Genomic DNA, 18120 nt, shown 5'->3' with positions numbered 1-18120 from the left:
AATTGTTTTACATATGCCGTTTTCATATATTTCAATTTTCAGTAAGAAACCAATGATATCTAGCTTCTCAATTACAAATAAAAAGAATTTTACTCAAAATGCGTACAATGACATACTGATCTATACTGTTGTTGAATCATATTTCCGCTCTTCTTCCTACTTTCTATTTCTACTTTCACTTTTCACAACTCTCTTGTCTCAAGCCTATTATTTATAAAGGACCTATAACAAAAGCTGCGCAATTGTTTCACTTGTTACAGTGAACAACTTGCCTTCCATTACAAATAAGTAGGCAATTTTACCATGATCAGAATGTTTGACCTTGAACTTTTATATAGCGCAATATCCACTAATCGTGCTCAACTCAAAGTCAAAGCGCTTTAACTTTAACTTTAAGGGGCCCCTGGCCAACAGCAACACTACACCATGTAGGACGTGACATGAAACCTTTTACTGTTACTTAGGCGCTAGTAGTACTAGATAGATCTAGTACAATAGTAGTGCCCAGTGATTTCTACGTTACTATTTTCTTTGAGGATTTAACTTTAAAATTAAAAAAAAATGTACTCTTCTAACTTTTAATTAGGGGTATATAATAAGGTATAGATATAAATTCCTTTTTGTAATTGATCTTCATTATGTGTGAAGGTATGAGAGAGTGTGCATCGTCTGTGGGTCTATTTTTACATCTCGCGTTTCACTCCCAACATTGGTACATAATAAATGTGTGCTAACCTATCAGACTATTTTAGGTCCATGCTTAACCTGCACCTTCGACTTCCATTTGAGTTGCATAAAAATGATGTTTTATTGTACACCTCCAACGGAGATGCATAAAAATGCTACCAATTAAATAGCAACATCAGCCTACAATAGTAAACAAGACATACAAGACCGTTCTTTTCCATGGTAAAGTATTGTTGAAATTGTCACGCATAGAGCCATTCTTAAAAATAAAAACAAACACACACACACACACACACACACACACACACACACACACACACATTCAAAGGCTTTGCAAATTTTGTCGGAGTGTGTCCCCCCACCCCCTTGAAAAGTTAAGGAAAAAATTAAAACTAAAGACAAGAGATTTTGTCAGGGATTCTTCCCTTGCTTCTTGATTTAGTACCTAACAGCACAATTGTAGAACTCAAATGTAAACAAACTGATGGAAAAAGAGAACAAAACAAACTTTAAAACGCGATTAGGGAAGAGGGAGGGCAAGTTTGGTATCATCCCCCATTTGGAATTTGCTTTCCAGGATCATTTGTGTGCTCTTTTAAAAATAAGAAATTGGGACCATGTGTGTAAATATTGGTACTTATGAAATTGGCCTCTTTACAATTAAGCTTTCTTCCTTTTTTCTTTTTCTTTGGCGATATAATACATCTGGTTTAAACAAAATATTGCCTAGAGTGCGGCTATGTGGTCTAGTGGTATGACACTCGCTTTCGGATCGGAAGGTCCTGGGTTCGAGCCTCGCTCGGCGCATAGTTGAGTCCTTGGAGAAGGCTCTTTACTCACATTCTCTCACCGTACTCAGGTGTAAAATGAGTACCTGGCCGTTAACAGCGTTATCTCTGTCCCAAAAATTTGTAATATCGCCTGACAGGCGTCATGTCTCGTCCTACATGTTATGTGTTGCTGTTGGCCAGGGACCCCTTGTAAAGCGCTTTGAGCACGTTTAGTGGATATTGCGCTATATAAAAGCTCAATTTAGAGTGCTTGGAAATATGCTCTTGGTATCACATGGATTGGTGCTAGTTGATATCTGGTTGAGCATTAGATATCACATAACTTACAATGTCAGTTAACGCTTACCCTGATGTGAACAAATTTGCAGGTCTGATTGCAGAATGCAGTTATGGGCCTAATTTTTTTTGGAAGTTTTTGCTATTGTAATGGATAATATTTTACATTGGTTTGAGAGCATTTCCATTATAACAATGAAGCCATAAACATTTAGCATACCTGCAAATAAGTGCATATCAGCCTGCCCTCATTATTGTTGCTCCAAAAAAAGACAGAAAAAAAACATGTGTCTTGTTTCTATAATAAAAATTGAGGTTTTATATTGTGCAATATCCACTAAACGGTCTCAAAGTGCTTTACAAAGGGTCCCTGGCCAACAGCAACACTTAACGTATAGGACGAGACATGATACCTGTTAGGCAATATTACAATTTTCTTTTTTCTGACAAAGACAACACTATTCACGGCCAGGTACTCATTTTACACCCAACTACGGTGGGAGAATGTCAGTAAAGATTCTTTTCCAAGGACTCAACTATGCGCTGAGCAAGGCTCGAACTCAGGACTTTCCGATCCTAAACTGAGTGTCATACCACTAGACCTCATAGCCGCACTACTGTGTTTGTTGTATGTTTCTAATCATGCCTTTCCAGAGATTTTAATGATTTCTACACACTTGTTTTTTAATTACAGAATTAAATGTCTCTTTCACTCCAACGTTTCTTTTCCCTGGGAATTCAAGTTTGTAAGCATTGTTGGTCGTCGTCACACATTGCCAAAGAAAGGGTGACTGTGTTTTCACCTCTTACCACACATCAAAGATATAAAGGCAGCTGGAATGAAAGACATGACAAGCGGGAGGCTCGCAAACAGGTCGTTAACACATACGTTGGTGAAAACAGATCTAGAACGAGTATTGTTTACGCATGGGGATCAACTGTATCTGGAGCTTTAGGTATGTTTTTCTTTTTTTTCTTTTTCTTTTTATATATATTCTATTATCCCCGCTTAAATGAATGTTATAGAAAAAATTTGTAACACAGTCATTGACATTGTACTGGATATTTAAACAAATTTTCTAAATTATGTTCCATGTATTTTGAATAATGCATAAAATATTTATCTGTTGCAATACTAATGATAATAATAATAATAATAATAATAATAATAATAATAATAATAATAATAATGATGATGATAATAATAATAATAATAATAATAATAATAATAATAATAATAAATAATAATAATAATAATAATGATAATAATAATAATAATGATAATAATAATAATGATAATAATAATAATGATAATAATAATAATAATAATAATAATAATAATAATAATAATAATAATAATAATAATAATAGTAATAATAATAATAATAATAATAATAATAATAATAGACTTTGTAATATTGGGATGGCATAAAATGACAATTTCAGTCTTTTCATCTTTCAACTTTGATATATTATTAATTACATACTCACTCTTATTTGATCTCTGGTGTTTTTTTTTTAATTGTTTATTTTTCTTCAAGGAATTCCAAGTTATTTAAAACCTAATTTGAAGTTCAGAGGAAAACAGTTTTTCATTTCTAAAATCAACCGACCTGCAAGAGTCAGATATTTTGATGAGAGAAAAATAAAGGTTTGTTATTGATAATGCTGATGTGTTGTGTAGAATTTTTAAGTATACTGCTCCTGGGTGGGGTTCCTGACCTCCCATAGTGGGTAGGGAGGCACTTACTATGTCTTCTATCCTCCTTTATCTGTTTTCCAACATGCTTTCTGTCTTTGTCTTGGAATGAGATTAATTGGTTTTGTCCTGGCCCTGGCTGGGAGGGAAACAGTTAAATGTTTAGTTAGAGTTTTGGGAGATGATATTTTTTGTCATGTAAATCACCTCTCTGTTATGTATTGTATTCTCTTTTTTTTGGTGTTAATAATAGTTTGTAAACATTTGAGTGTATTTCTCTTAGTGGGGACCTGTGCTTGTGTCTGGATGAGACTTTTAGGTGATCTCAAATTAGTACTTTGATAGTGTGCTCTTGGAATCTATATCTGTTTCCTATTTGAACCAATTCCCCTTTGTCATACCTTTTCTTGTGTGCTTTAATTGTAATTCAAGTAGTTTTTACTATCCCATTCCTTCCTTTTTACTGATGCTGATATGACCTTAATGTGTTGCAAGCACCGTAAAACCCTTAAAAACAAACAAATAAACAGCATGACTTCATGGTTTACTATTTGATTCAATAACCTTCAGATGAATTCATCCCTGATCTTAACTGTCTCGAGTTCACAAATGTGTCAGTGTATGACATCATCAGTCGGAAGGTGGAAATTTTAGATTTGCATTTTGTTTTTGCATTTTCTGAAAGAATATGCCCCCCAGAGCATTTAAATCATTATTTGAAGTAAATCGGGTGATTTTTCATGAAGTTATGGTCAGATGTACGGGAAAGGTATTCAGCAACTTTTCTCAAATTTCATACTTTTTCAACTTGACTAGCTGTCAAAAATATTTAGAAGTGAAATTAAGCTTTGATATTTACCGAAGATGTACAAAAAGGGTTGATTTAATCATTTATGACAAGAACTCATTTTTGATAAAAATTGACCTTCTAACTAAACTTGGCAATATCTCAGTTCAAACCCATTCACCATCCGACTGATTATGTCATTCACTGTAACAAATTTGTTTGATGTTCCATTCATATTGCTTCGAGAGAGTTAATATCCGTGTATTTAAACATTTTTTAACTTGTTTTTTAAATTTTTTTATTCAAATTAGCCTTATAACGTTGCATGCGGAAATGGATTCACGACCGTCTTTGCCAAGGTTCAAAACAGAAATGTCCTCTTGGTCACAGGGATCAATACAGACTCACAGCTCGGTTTCCAGGAAGTGACAAAAGGCTCTGGTAATGACCGGGACTTGAATTTGATTAGTAACTAAAAATATGTTTTGATTTGAACTACCTCTTATTCTTCTTCGTTATGTAGAAAACACGAGTTTGAGGATAATGCAAATGTAATATAGCATATTTGCTTTTCTTGTTTACCTGAAGAAGGCAAAGGCCCGAAATGTTGTTTGCTTTGTGTTGTATCTTTTATAAGCGTCATTTTTACTCCATTTATTTTTACTATACATTTCAAATCTTAAGTTCTTTAATACAAATATGAAGGAGAACTTTTATTGTAAGACTATGCCAGTTTTAACTTTCTCTTGTTCTCACATGACTGTCCCTTTGTTAAAAATTTGCATCTGTAAAAATTATCATTTGTTCTTATTTGAGTTTGCAATAAATTTGAAGCCTTTTCATGCAATTCAAAATAAAGCTTATGGCAGCCTTTGCAAAACTTATGAATGGACAATTAAGCAAATATTTTTGATTTTCATTCACGCTGAACTTTAGAGAGTAAAGGGTCTTAATATTTCCTCCCCCTCCCCACCCCCCCCCCCCCTCCTTCTATTCCTTTCTTTTCCTACACTCAGACAGACAGTTACAGCAATTGATAGAGTTGAATCGACTCCTCCTGCCCCTACGACGACCCGATGTCTTTCATGTGGAGTCCATGGCTTGTGGCCGAGCACATTCCGTTTTTGTCATCCAGGACGAGGGAGGTAATCCATTTCTTTGAAATTTGTTTTCAGATGTGTCATTTTTTTTTTGGTGTTTTTTTCTTTTCTTGCGTATTCATGTTATTATAATTTTTATTGTTGTCGTTATAATTACAAGATTGCCAATTTTCCGTATATTTACGGAATTCAGTATGTTATAAACCCTCAGTCTATTTTCCTATCAAATGCTAAATGGAAAAAAAGTATTAAGTACATAATGGAGTTCAGGACTCCGAAAGTATGTGTTTGCATAAAAGTTTTGGGAATTTTTGTCTTCTGAATTGCAATTCTAATAATAATAATAATAATAATAATAATAATAATAATAATAATAATAATAATAATAATAATAATAATAATAATAATAATAATAATAATAATTAATAAATAAATATAATAATAATAATAATAGTAGTAATTATAATAATAAAATAATAATAATAATAATAATAATAATAATAATAATAATAATGATAATAATAATGATAATAATAATAACATTTCTTCTTTTAAAGTACTCCCTTTGAAATTTCTAAGCACTTTACATCACAAACACACTTTCCAAATGTTATCTCTTAACACCTTCGAATAAACATGCATGTGTGCACACAAACACACACACACACACACACACACACACACACACACACACACTCAGATGCAGCAGAGATGCACAGTGGGAATTGTCAGGTACAAAAAAAAAATTGCGATGAAACCATAATAAAATGACTTCAGACGTTTCTTGAAATCCACAGCATTTCTTGGGAATTGGTCAGATGCAGGAAGCGAATTCCAAAACGGTAGGGCCGGATTTGGCAAACAATCTATCACCAAAAGTTTTCAAATTTGTTTTATTTTGGTACTGATAGCAGTTTAAGATCCTGAAAAAAAAAAAAAGAATAAAGACAACGTGGCTCAGTGGTACGGTCTTTGCTTCATACCCAAAAGGTACTGAGTTTGATCACCCACCATGCTGTGTGGCCTTGAGAAAGTCACATCACCCTAGCTCACTTTGCGGCGCTGCACTGCAGCTGATGCCTGGGCTATTCCAGTCTTCCCTTGGAAAAGAACCTAAAGACAAATTTCCCCATGGGGATGAATAAAGGGAATTAGTAATTAAATTGAATCTCTGTATTCTTGTTGTAAACCATATTTCTGAAGGTTCAAAAACTTCTGTTCATGAATGTAACTCACAGCTTGTATAACTCATAACAACAAGAAGCCACAACACAGACATATTAGTCCCATCTGCGTGTCTTTGTCTTTCAAATTATTATATAGTCTAGCATCTACTTTACTGGAAACAACAAACAATGAAAGCAATGTGTAGTGAATTTTATAAATTTAATGAGTTCTCTCGTGTTTACGTTTTTGTCTGATCTGGCGTGTAGAGTAGTCTTGCAGTCAGCAGTATGTGGTAAGTCTTCGTAGTTCGTAGGAAACGGAGATCGCCACACATGCCCCCCCAAACACGGACTAGTCATCTTCTTAGTACCGAGGTCGTTTAATGGTACGTCCTGAGCGAGATAGCTTCTTAGTAGGCACTACGTTAGTATCATCAGAAGCAGTACGGGAGTTTTGTATGTTTCTGTTCGATAACTTTCTGTTCGTATTCGGTGGGCGTCCACGACGAGGTGGGGTGGCAAGGGAAACTGGTTGCGTAGAATCGACAAATGCAGGTTTAAGTCTGTCAATCGAAATCCGTTCTGCTTTGCCACCAACATCAATCAGGAATTGTTTATCTCCAGGGGTTATGACAACATAGGGACCTGTATACGGCTTCTGAAGGGGTCCTCGGTGGGTGTCAACACGGATGTAAACATATTTTGCTGACATCAAGTTCTTGGGTAAATTTGTTTGATGATAGCTGTGATGATATGTTGGCCGTGGTGAATGAAGGGACACGTTTTGCCGAAAGGTTGCCAAAAAGTCTTTAGCGTGGAAGTCTGAAGGATGGTCGGGTATAAACTCTCCAGGGATTGTTAAAGGTTCTCCGTATACTAATTCAGCTGGAGAATGACCGATATCATCCTTAGGTGCAGTTCTTAAACCAAGCAGAACCCAAGGTAGTTCATCCACCCAATTTGGAGTTATTAGACGAGCTTTGAGGGATGATTTCAAGGACCGATGAAACCGTTCAATCATGCCGTTGGACTGAGGGTGATACGCAGTTGTGTGATGAATCTGCACACCAAGTTGACTGGCCATCTGTTTCCATAGCATGGATGTAAATTGTGAGCCCCTGTCAGAAGTCATATCAACAGGAATACCAAACCGCGAGATCCAATTGGAGATCAGGGCTTTTGCACATTCTTCTGTTGTTGTGGTTTGTAACGGTATTGCCTCAGGCCATCGGGTGTTCCTGTCAATTATAGTAAGGAGATGGGTGAACCCCCTTGACTGAGGTAATGGTCCAACGAGGTCAATGTTTATATGTGAGAATCGCTTTCCTGGGACATGGAATGTTTCTAACGGTGCTCGTATATGTTTTTGAATTTTCGAAGATTGGCAGTTGTGACATTGCTTAACCCATGCTGACACTTCTTTCTTAAGACCATGCCAGATAAACTTCTTGCTGATAAGTCTGACTGTGGCCTTAACTCCAGGATGACTCATATTGTGAATAATTTCGAAAACTGGTCTTCTGAAGTCGGTAGGAACGATAGGTCTTGGGTAGCCAGTTGAGATGTCACAAATTAACTCTGGACCCGAGTCAACGGATGTTTTGACGATTTTGAGGCTTGTTAATGCAGTTTTGTAAGCCTGTATGTCAATGCTATTTTCTTGGGATTCCGCCATAGCTTGATAGTCGATGCCAATTGAGACTGAGTTTGTAACTGCTCTTGAGAGACAATCTGCGACAGTGTTGTTTTTTCCAGAAATGTGTCGGATGTCAGTTGTGAACTCGGATATGGCAGATAAGTGCCTTTGTTGACGAGCTGACCATGGTTCAGTTGATTTGGACATGGCATGGATTAATGGTTTATGGTCTGTAAAAATAGAGAATTGTCTCCCTTCAATGATGAAACGGAAATGACGGATGGCTAAGTGAATACCAAGCAACTCCCTATCAAAGGTACTGTATTTCTGTTCGGGTTTACGTAACTGCCTGCTGAAAAATGCCAATGGTTCCCAATTACCTTGATGATTAAGTTGTTCAAGGACAGCGCCCACAGCTTGGTCGGAGGCGTCAGACGTTAAAGCGAGGGTGAGTTCAAGCAAGGATGGGCTAACATTGTAGCGTTACTTAGTGCATTTTTACCGTCAGTAAAGGCTTTCAACATTTCTTGCGTCCACGTAAGTGCTTGACGTTGTTTTTTGACTTTCAAAGCACTATATAGGGGTCGAAGTATTTCAGCTAGTCTCGGAATGAAACGATGGTAAAAATTCAACATCCCGAGGAACTCTTGAAGTGACTTGATGGTTTTTGGTTGTGGAAATTGTTTAACAGCCTCAATTTTTGTCGCCATTGGGACAGATCCAGAATGCGAGATGTGATGGCCAAGGAAGTTAAGAGATCTCACACCGAAAAGACATTTCTCAAGACGGATAACGAGGCCTTGGTTTCTAAGTCTTTCGAATACGATTTTGAGATGTTCCATGTGTTCTGCCTCAGTTGAACTTGCAACCAGAATGTCGTCTAAATAACAAAATACGCAGTCTAAATCTTGTAAAATGGAGTCCATTAAACGTTGGAATGCTTGTGCTGCATTTTTTAATCCAAATGGCATTCTTAAGAACTCCCAAAGGCCGAAAGGGGTTATCACTGCCGTTTTTGGGACGTCTTCTGGAGCGAGTGGAATTTGGTGGTATCCTCTGACAAGGTCGATCTTCGAGAAGATGATCTTACCGTCTAAGTTTGCTGTAAAATCATGAATGTGTGGGACAGGATATCGATCTGGTATAGTAGCATCGTTAAGTCGACGAAAATCTCCGCAGGGACGCATTGTGCCATCAGCCTTGGGGACCATGTGTAATGGGGAAGCCCAAGGGCTCTTTGATTTTTGAATTATGCCCATTTCCTCCATTTCCAAAAATTCTTTTTTTGCACACAAGAGTTTTTCTGGAGCCAGGCGACGAGCACGTGCGAATACTGGGCGACCTTTGGTTGTGATGAAATGTTGCACGCCATGTTTCACAGTTGCCGTTGAAAATGTTGGTTGAAGTAGTTCTGGATAGTTATTCAATAATTTTCTGAATGTATTGCAGTTCGGCTCGAGTGGTGAGAGTTCGGCGTTTGCGCAAACTGAACTTACTGAACAAGGTACGTGCGAAAACGTTTCAGCGTCGATAAGGCGTCGACCACGAATATCCACAAGCAGATTATGATGACGTAGAAAATCTGCTCCAAGTAGGGGACGTTTGACATCAGCTTTGATAAGTCGTGCATTGAATGAACGCGATCCAATACGTATGTTAGTTTCGAAGCATCCGTATGTTTTTATTGTAGAACCATTAGCAGCTTGTAATGCGAGATCAGAGGAACCCAAGCTTTTGTCTGGCGCAGAGGCGGGTGTGACAGATACTTGAGCTCCAGTATCTACTAAAAAACGTCGGTTTGAATTTTCATCGACGACGATGAGTTGGACATTTTTTTATGTGGGCGCGTTGGCTGAGTAAGAATCCGGGTCGACAGCAGAATTTACTGTTGACCCGGCTTGGCGTTTCCCTGGTTCTTCTTGTTTTTCTTAAATGAATTGAAGAGTTTGCATGTTTGTGCACATCGACGGGCATTTGAACCAAACCGTTGATGGTACCAGCAGAGGGAATCTATTTCACTGGTCATGGTTGGTGTGTCAACTTCACAAGTAGTATGAGAAATTGAAAAGGAGTTAGAGTTTGAGTGAGCAGCGTAGAAAAAATTGTCAGCTTCTCTGGCAAGTGCCCTGTAATCATCCAGGTTGGACGAGTTTGCTAATGGAAGTCTGATGTTTGCTGGAAGTTGTCTTAAGAATAACTGTCTGAAGAGCAGACAGGGCTTGTGTTTGCCGAGGAGCACTAACATCCTGTCCATTAACTCAGATGGCTTTAAGTCGCCCAAACCATTCATGTTGAGTAGAGATTCCGCTCTCTCTGTTTCCGAAAGGCCGAACGCAGACAGCAGGAAGTTTTTCAGTATTTCATATTTACCTTCCTTGGGTGGTGATGATAGAATAGCAAGGGCTCTAGTTGCTGTGTCTGAGTCTAAGGCAGCCACTACATAGTAGTACTTTGTTTCATCGCTTGCTATATCGCGTAAGGCAAATTGTGCCTCGCTTTGTGCAAACCACGCTGAAGGACAAGTGGTCCAGAATGTGGGCAATTTCAATGCTACGGCGTCGATAAACATGTTTATTATTATTATGTTCTTGTGAAGAGTTGAACTGGTAAATAGTAATAATAATAATATATACCTATCTCTTAAGTTGTTTTAAGTCGGGGTCACCAATGTAGCATCTACTTTACTGGAAACAACAAACAATGAAAGCAATGTGTAGTGAATTTTATAAATTTAATGAGTTCTCTCGTGTTTACGTTTTTGTCTGATCTGGCGTCTAGAGTAGTCTTGCAGTCAGCAGTATGTGGTAAGTCTTCGTAGTTCGTAGGAAACGGAGATCGCCACAATAGTCACTAATCAAGGGACTGTACCTGGTGGAAAAATGCATTCACTCTATACTTTGGCTTTTTGTTTCAGTGTTTTCTTTGGGCAACAACGCCTCAGGTCAGTGTGGAAGGACCATCGTGGAAGATGAAGATTACAGGTGGGAACGAGTCTGTGTTTATCTTAATTATGAACATTTATTACATGTGTGGCTATGTGGTATGACATTTGCTTTCGGAAGGTCCTGGGTTCGAGCCTTGGTGCATAGTCCTTGGAAAAGGCTCTTTACTCACATTCTCTCACCGTACTCAGGTGTAAAATGAGTACCTGGCCGTTCGCAGCATTGCCTCTGTCCGAAAAAAATTATAATATCGCCTTACAGGCGTCTTGTCTTGTCCTCAATGTTAAATGTTGCTGTTGGACAATGACCCCGTGTAAAGCGCTTTGAGCACGTTTAGTGGATATAGCGCTAAATAAAAGCTCATTTTTAAAAAAAATATTTTTTTTTACATAGCACATTTCCCCACTGCTTCATCATGATCTTTGCAGTACCAGAAAATGGTTATATCGACATTGCAATTTATTGGTATTGTCAATAATTGGTCTACAAATATATATTTTATGGACAATGGGAAAATATAATGCTTTAGCATAAAGTATCCATATTTCTTTCTTTTGTGTATTCCTTTCTAATGAAAACTTCTGACATTTTACTGTGTTCCTTCAATTATGGGACTTAGCTTTTACATTTCTTAATTTCTTTCTCAGTGCCAATCCCAGGGTGAATCGTGTGAAGGATTTACCTGACGACATTATTCAGGTAAGCTGAGTTCCGTCAGGACCAATCAGATTTTCATCCTCGACTATTGTTATGGCATGGTTTAAGTTTCAGGAGAAGAGTGGAAAAGGCTTTGGATTGGAACAGTACAGACAATAGACGTTTTGGGTACAAACCTTTTATCAGCAAAACATTAAACAAGGGAACGTTGAAAACAAATAAAACAAAATGTAGCGAGACATTTTGTTTTATTAGTTTTCAACAGTGTTGCATTAATTTTGGTGCTGAGTATAGAAATACTGAGCAAGAGAGAAAAAGAGTGAATGGAAAGGTTAAAAAAAATGATGAATTAAATATGAATATTCATAAAGCGTATTTCCATGGATTAACCTTGCTCAGTGCGCTTCACAATGTTTCATTTCAAGAAACTTACTCGACTCATTAGCAAGGGAAAGACTTGACAATGCCAATGTCAAATAAGATGGAGCAACTGAAATGTCTTCTTCCTCGTCCTCTCTTGTCCAATGTATGTGTCGTTTGATGCAAGTGAGGGTTCACAGCGTAATACACGTACCCTTGTGAAGAATATATGTATTAAAATTGTCCCAACTATCGGGAGCCTCTGTGGTGTAATGGTAGCACGTCTGACTGGTAATCAGAAGGTCTGAGGTTCGATCTCCAGTCGAGGTCGACTGATTTTTTTGGGATGGTTTTTTTTTTTGTATTTTTCTTTCTTGCTTTCTACTCACCTTTCATACACTCTTGTTCAGTTCTTTGTCAATGTCATGTTGAGTGAAGTGTTCTTTCTGACCCACTTGTCTACTCAGCAGGGATATTATAAATTTTTTACCATTTGCTGGGTGATCCGAATAAGAATGTGAATATTGAGTAACATTATAATTGTGAGGATATGTGGTAAAGAAAATTTTATTAGCCTTTGAATGGTTCTTTCAAATTTTGTTGCTGAGTAATACTAGCTTTTAAAGTGATAATCTAATTGTGTTGCTCAATACAACTCTTTAGATCATCGTATAGGTATCATTTGGAATGGCATTAAATTTGGAACAAAACACACTGGCTCAATTCAAGAAATTGATCAACAAAAAATTGATTTCATTAAGATACAAATATGATCAATGTTTGCCATTACCTACCAAAAAACGAATGTGATTTATAAAGATTGTTTCAATATCATTTTATGTATAAGACATTAAAAGGATATTGTCCAATTTTAGAAGATAAGATAAAAACAACCCAATAATGTTTTTGGTGCATTAAAAAAAATATTTGTTTGTTTAATTTTTAATAATTTTGTTATTATTTTTTAAATTTTATCTGCTAGCTGTAATACGTTGTCATTTGTTCTTCTTTTGCCCATGATGAGAATAATTCTGACATCCTTTAAATCCACACCAGGTGTCTTGTGGTCAGGATCACACTCTCTTCCTGTCGTCAACTGGTCAGGTTTACAGTTGTGGGCTTGGAGCAGATGGCCAGACAGGTCAGTGTCATGCTTTCCCCCAAGCATATTCTGTTATTTAATGATATAAACTAGAGCTTTTATATAGCGCAATATCCACTAAACATGCTCAAAGTGCTTTCCAAGGGGTCTCTGACCAACAGAAACACGTAACATGTATAACGAGACATGATGTCTCTTAGGAGATATTACAATTGTTTTCCGACAGAGACAACGCTGTTAACAGCAATGTACACATTTAACACCTGAGTACGGTGGAGAATGTGAGTAAAGAGCCGTTTCCAAGCACTCAACTATGCGCTGAGTGAGGCTCGAGCCCAGGACCTTCACGATCCAAAAACAAGTGTCATATCACAAGACCACATAAACAACGCCACTACCACATTATCTCATTTATCTGTAGTGTTTCATTCATCCTGTTTTGTTGATAAAGTGGAAACCCGAAACGTCCATTTTATCTGTTTTTGTATTTTGAATTGAAGCTTCCCTTCCATTCAATTTCACATTGTTATTTATCTCTGTCTTCATCATGACAGGTTGTGGCCATTATGGGAATGTGGGAAACCCCGTGGAAGTTTCTGGAGACTTGAAAGGAGAAAAGATTGTGTCTGTCGGTGGAAAGGGAGACTGCTCTTTAGCCGTCTCTGGTAAGTATCTCCGCATTAAGAAGGAAAGATGAGATTGAGCTTGTTTTTTATTTTTCTATGTAAGGTACCGAGTTTGATCACCCGCCGCTGCGATATGTGGCCTTGAGCAAGTCACCTCGCCCTAGCTCAATTTGTGGTGCTGCAAATGCAGTTTTTGCCTGGGCCATTCCAGTCTTCTCTTGGAAAAGACCCTCGAGAAAAATTTCCCCTATGGGAAGGATAAATGGAATATTATTTATTAATTTATTATTATTAATAACAGGTTTTTTGCTTTTTTGAAAGATGGCGTTTCACCGTGTCAGCCTAATGTGCTGATCAAGTGTCAAGAGGATTAGTAAGTAAGTATTACACACATCATGTGTACAATACATCTGTAGACTAAGCAATCACACATCAGACCAAAAATATATCAGCATTTTCATTGTTTGTCTGTTGATTTACTTTTATTTACAACATTGTTATTTATATCTATTTTAAAATGTTATCTGATAGTGCTTATTTATTAACTGTGAGGCTATGTGGTCTAGTGGCATGACACTCGTGTTTAGATCAGAAGGTCCTGGGTTCGAGCCTCACTGGTGCATAGTTGAGTCCTTGGCAAAGGCTTTTTACTTATATTCTCTCACCATACTCAGGTGTAAAATGAGTCCCTGTTGGAAAAAATGTAATATTGCCTAACAGGCATCCTGTCTTGTTCTACATGTTATGTGTTGTTCTTGGTCAGGGACCCTTCGTAAGCGCTTTGAGCATGTTTAGTGGATATTGCACAATATATAAAAAAGCTCAATTTCACATTTGAAAAACCCTGTTTCCTTATGGATAAATAAAGTTCTTTGGGTTTTTTTGTGAAAATATTCTTTATATATATATTTAACTAATTAAATAGTTCATTTATTTCAATCCACTATTTCTTTCTTTCTTTCAATTCACAGAGAACGGAGATGTGTTTGGCTGGGGAAATTCAGAGTATGGACAACTGTCCTCCATAACGGATTCCACACAGGTCAATGTCCCTACTCGACTTCCTACTGAGCATTGTGGGAAGGTTGTCAAGGCTGTGGCTGGTGGCTCAATGTGCGCTTTACTCAATGGTGAATACTGTTATATGTTATCAGTGTGTATTTCTGGTATGAAACATAATTTACTTTTGACAATCTTGAACTGTTTACTGGAGTTATAGAGATTTTACTCCAACCCGAAATCAAATCTTAATGTTTATACCAAGTGAACAGTCACAGCTATGTGGTCTAGTAGTATGACACTCGCTTTCGGATCGGAAGGTCCTGGGTTCGAGCCTCGTGCTCGGCGCATAGTTGAGTCCTTGGAGAAGGCTCTTTACTCACATTCTCTCACCGTACTCAGGTGTAAAATGAGTATCTGGCCGTTAACAGCGTTGTCTTTGTCTGAAAAATTGTAATATCGCCTAACAGGCGTCATGTCCCGTCCTACATGTTAAATGTTGACCAGGGACCCCTTGTAAAGCGCTTTGAGCACATTTAGTGGATCTTGCACTATATAAAGCTCAATTCTTATGTGAATTGGGCTTCTTTGAAGAACAAATTGCAATGCTGCCTTTGTTAAAAAATGATAATTATAGTTTGGTTGTACAGCACACAACCCAAAATAAACAGGCCCGTAGCCCTTTAAAAAGGAGTGGAAGTAGATATAACTAAGATGAATAAAAATGCAAACGTTATATCAGATGATCAGTTTCTCCACTCAGTCACTGATGACAGTTGAGTAATTTTCTGATCTGGCAGCCATTACTTTGTCTTACACTAGCATCCTATGTAAAGGGTAACAAGAACTTATTGTTGCTGTCTATTTTATTTTACCTACTAAAGTTGGGATAAACTCCTGCTCTAACAGGCTTGCATCTCAAAGACTTTTTTTTTTCAAATGTTTAAAAAAAATGATTATCTTATCTGTTCGATTATTATTATTATTACCTATATATTTTAAATATGTTGTATTATTATTTCCAGACCAGGGCCAAGTTTATGTTTGGGGCTTTGGCATTCTGGGTAAAGGCCCTGACCTTGAATCATGTGACCGTCCATCTCTCATCCCCGAGCCCATATTTGGTCGTAATGAACTCTCCTCAGACAGGAAAGTGGTGGATGTGGACTGTGGCCTTACTTACACGGCTGCCATGACTGGTAATGACACACAAAAACAATTGTAATCGCTGTCACGCTAATTATGCTGTGTTTTATCATTTTATATGAGGGACAGGATGGCTCAGCAGTATGGTCTTTGCTTCGTACCCGAAAGGTACCGAGTTCGATCACCCGCCGCATTGTGTGGCCTTGAGCAAGTCACTAGCCTTGGCTCACTTTGCGGCGCTGCACTGCGGCTGACGCCTGGGTTATTCCAGTCTTCCCTTGGAATAGACCCTAAAGAAAAATTTCCTCTTAGGGATGAATAAAGGGAATTTATTTATTTAAAAATTAAAAAAAAATAAATTATTCAATGAATTGTATTTTTATTTTAAGTGCTTTGAGATGCAATTGCATAGAAAGCGCCATACTAAATGTACATTATTATTATTATTATTATTATTATTAAGAAAGTGATAGGTAGAATATGTTTTGCTTTTCTATACCACGACCAAGTTAAAGTTTAAGCCTCGGTCAATATCGTTTGTACTTGGATAATGGATGTGCAAGATTCAATAAAAAATTATTAAAAAATCAACCTACACTTTTTATTTCAGACTGTGGTGATGTTTATACTTGGGGTAGAAACAAAGATGGCTGTTTGGGCCTGGGAGAAGATAAAAACCAGTTTTTCCCATGGAGGGTAAGCATCTGTGAGACTTGGACTTTGAAGAAACTTTTATTACATCTTGTATGACACTCTGTCTTGATCTAATTTTACAGGCCTGACTTTTTTCTTTACTAAACGCCAAAAAACCCAAACATGTTTGCTTTTTTTCCCACCTTTGTAAGATTGTATGCTTTTTCTCTAGATTATTTATATATATTTTTAAAAATTGTGCTTTTATATAGCGCAACATCCACTAAACATGCTCAAAGCGCTTTACAAGGGGTCCCTGGCCAACAGCAACATGTAGGATGTGACATGATGCCTATGAGGCGATATTACAATTTTTTCAGTCAGAGACAACGCTGTTAAAGGCCAGGTACTCATTTTACATCTGAGTACGGTGAGAGAATGTGAGTAAAGAGCCTTTTCCAAGGACTCAACTTTGCGCTGCGATTATAATTTTTTTCATGAGACTCAAATCTTTAAATTTTAATGGATAAATTGGTTTTTATTGTACATTATTGGTTTTTTTTTTTTTTGGCTTTTTAAAAATTCCCCAAGCTACCTGCAATATATATTTTAACAACTGTTTGATAGATTTAAAGTTCTTTGCACAGCTTCATAATTTTATTTTCAATTTTACCTTGAGCTTGTGCAAATTTTTTACACACACCAACGTGTCCAAAGAATTAGATCCGTTCATCAATTTTTAAACAGAGCTTGGTGAACGGAAGATACCATGCCATTCTTGTAGCAGTCGGTGTATTTTTGTAATATTCCTTTCATTTATTAATTTACTTTTTTTTTTTTTTTTTGGCATAAATCTTTCAGGTTGCGTTGCCAGCAGAAGCTGTGAAAATGTCCTGTGGTCTTGATCATATGGTGACGATATGCAAGTCTTTCGCTTAATTGGAGAAATAAGCAGGAGGGGGGGGGGGAGAAGAGAAAAAAAAAAAAAAAAAAGAGAGAGAGAGAGAGAGAGAGAGAGAGAGAGAGAGAGAGAGGAGAGAGAGAGAGAGAGAGAGAGAGAGAGAGAGAGAGAGAGAGAGAGAGAGAGAGAGAGAGAGAGAGAGAGAGAGAGGTGGGCGAAAAGAGAGGGAGGGAGAGAGAGAGAGAATGAAAGGATAGAGGGAGAGAGACTATCCTTTATATTTGAATTTAAAAAATATCCTAGTATAATGGCTTATGCGTCTGTTGGTTGCTTCTAGTAGAATCAGCTTGTTTGGCTTTCAATGTCTCTTTCTCTTGACATCTCATTCGGTCACACTCAGAAACCTAAAAGTGTCATCCAGACACGAGCACAAGATCCTACTAAGAAGAAGACACTCAAATACATACATTATAAATTCAAAACAAAAATATAATAATTCATAACAGAGAGATGATTTACATGGAAAAAAATATCATCTCCCAAAACAATTATACCTGTTTCCCACTCAGCCAGGACTCCGGCCAGGACAAAAACAAATAATCTTATTCCAAG

The 18120-nt window shown here is 37.2% G+C and overlaps 1 protein-coding gene across 1 annotated transcript; it reads left to right on the top strand.

Annotated features, from left to right (window-relative positions):
- The first annotated feature begins 146 nt into the window (after nucleotides 1–146).
- On the top strand, nucleotides 147–17818 carry LOC144956490 (RCC1-like G exchanging factor-like protein). Its single transcript, XM_078887028.1, has 13 exons — nucleotides 147–288; nucleotides 2449–2710; nucleotides 3296–3405; nucleotides 4552–4681; nucleotides 5257–5385; nucleotides 11057–11123; nucleotides 11732–11783; nucleotides 13158–13242; nucleotides 13758–13868; nucleotides 14801–14959; nucleotides 15854–16027; nucleotides 16585–16670; nucleotides 17469–17818. The coding sequence occupies exons 2-13, from the start codon at nucleotides 2455–2457 to the stop codon at nucleotides 17544–17546; spliced, it is 1437 nt and encodes a 478-aa protein (XP_078743154.1). The 5' UTR covers nucleotides 147–288; nucleotides 2449–2454; the 3' UTR covers nucleotides 17547–17818.
- The last annotated feature ends 302 nt before the right edge of the window (nucleotides 17819–18120 follow it).

This window comes from Berghia stephanieae, chromosome 11, assembly GCF_034508935.2.
Source record: "Berghia stephanieae isolate SIO BIC M18660-M18661 chromosome 11, UCSD_Bste_1.3, whole genome shotgun sequence".
In the NCBI taxonomy this organism is placed as follows: domain Eukaryota; kingdom Metazoa; phylum Mollusca; class Gastropoda; order Nudibranchia; family Aeolidiidae; genus Berghia; species Berghia stephanieae.
The sequence above is the reverse complement of the archived record's forward strand: the minus strand, read 5'-3'. Positions and strand labels throughout refer to the sequence as shown.

Coding starts and splice junctions, on each gene's coding strand:
- LOC144956490 (XM_078887028.1), top strand. CDS start 2,455: ATGTCTCTTTCACTCCAACGTTTCTTTTCCCTGGGAATTCAAGTTTGT. Junction 5,386..11,056: donor TGTCATCCAGGACGAGGGAG/GTAATCCATTTC, acceptor TTTTTGTTTCAG/TGTTTTCTTTGGGCAACAAC. Junction 11,124..11,731: donor GTGGAAGATGAAGATTACAG/GTGGGAACGAGT, acceptor TTTCTTTCTCAG/TGCCAATCCCAGGGTGAATC.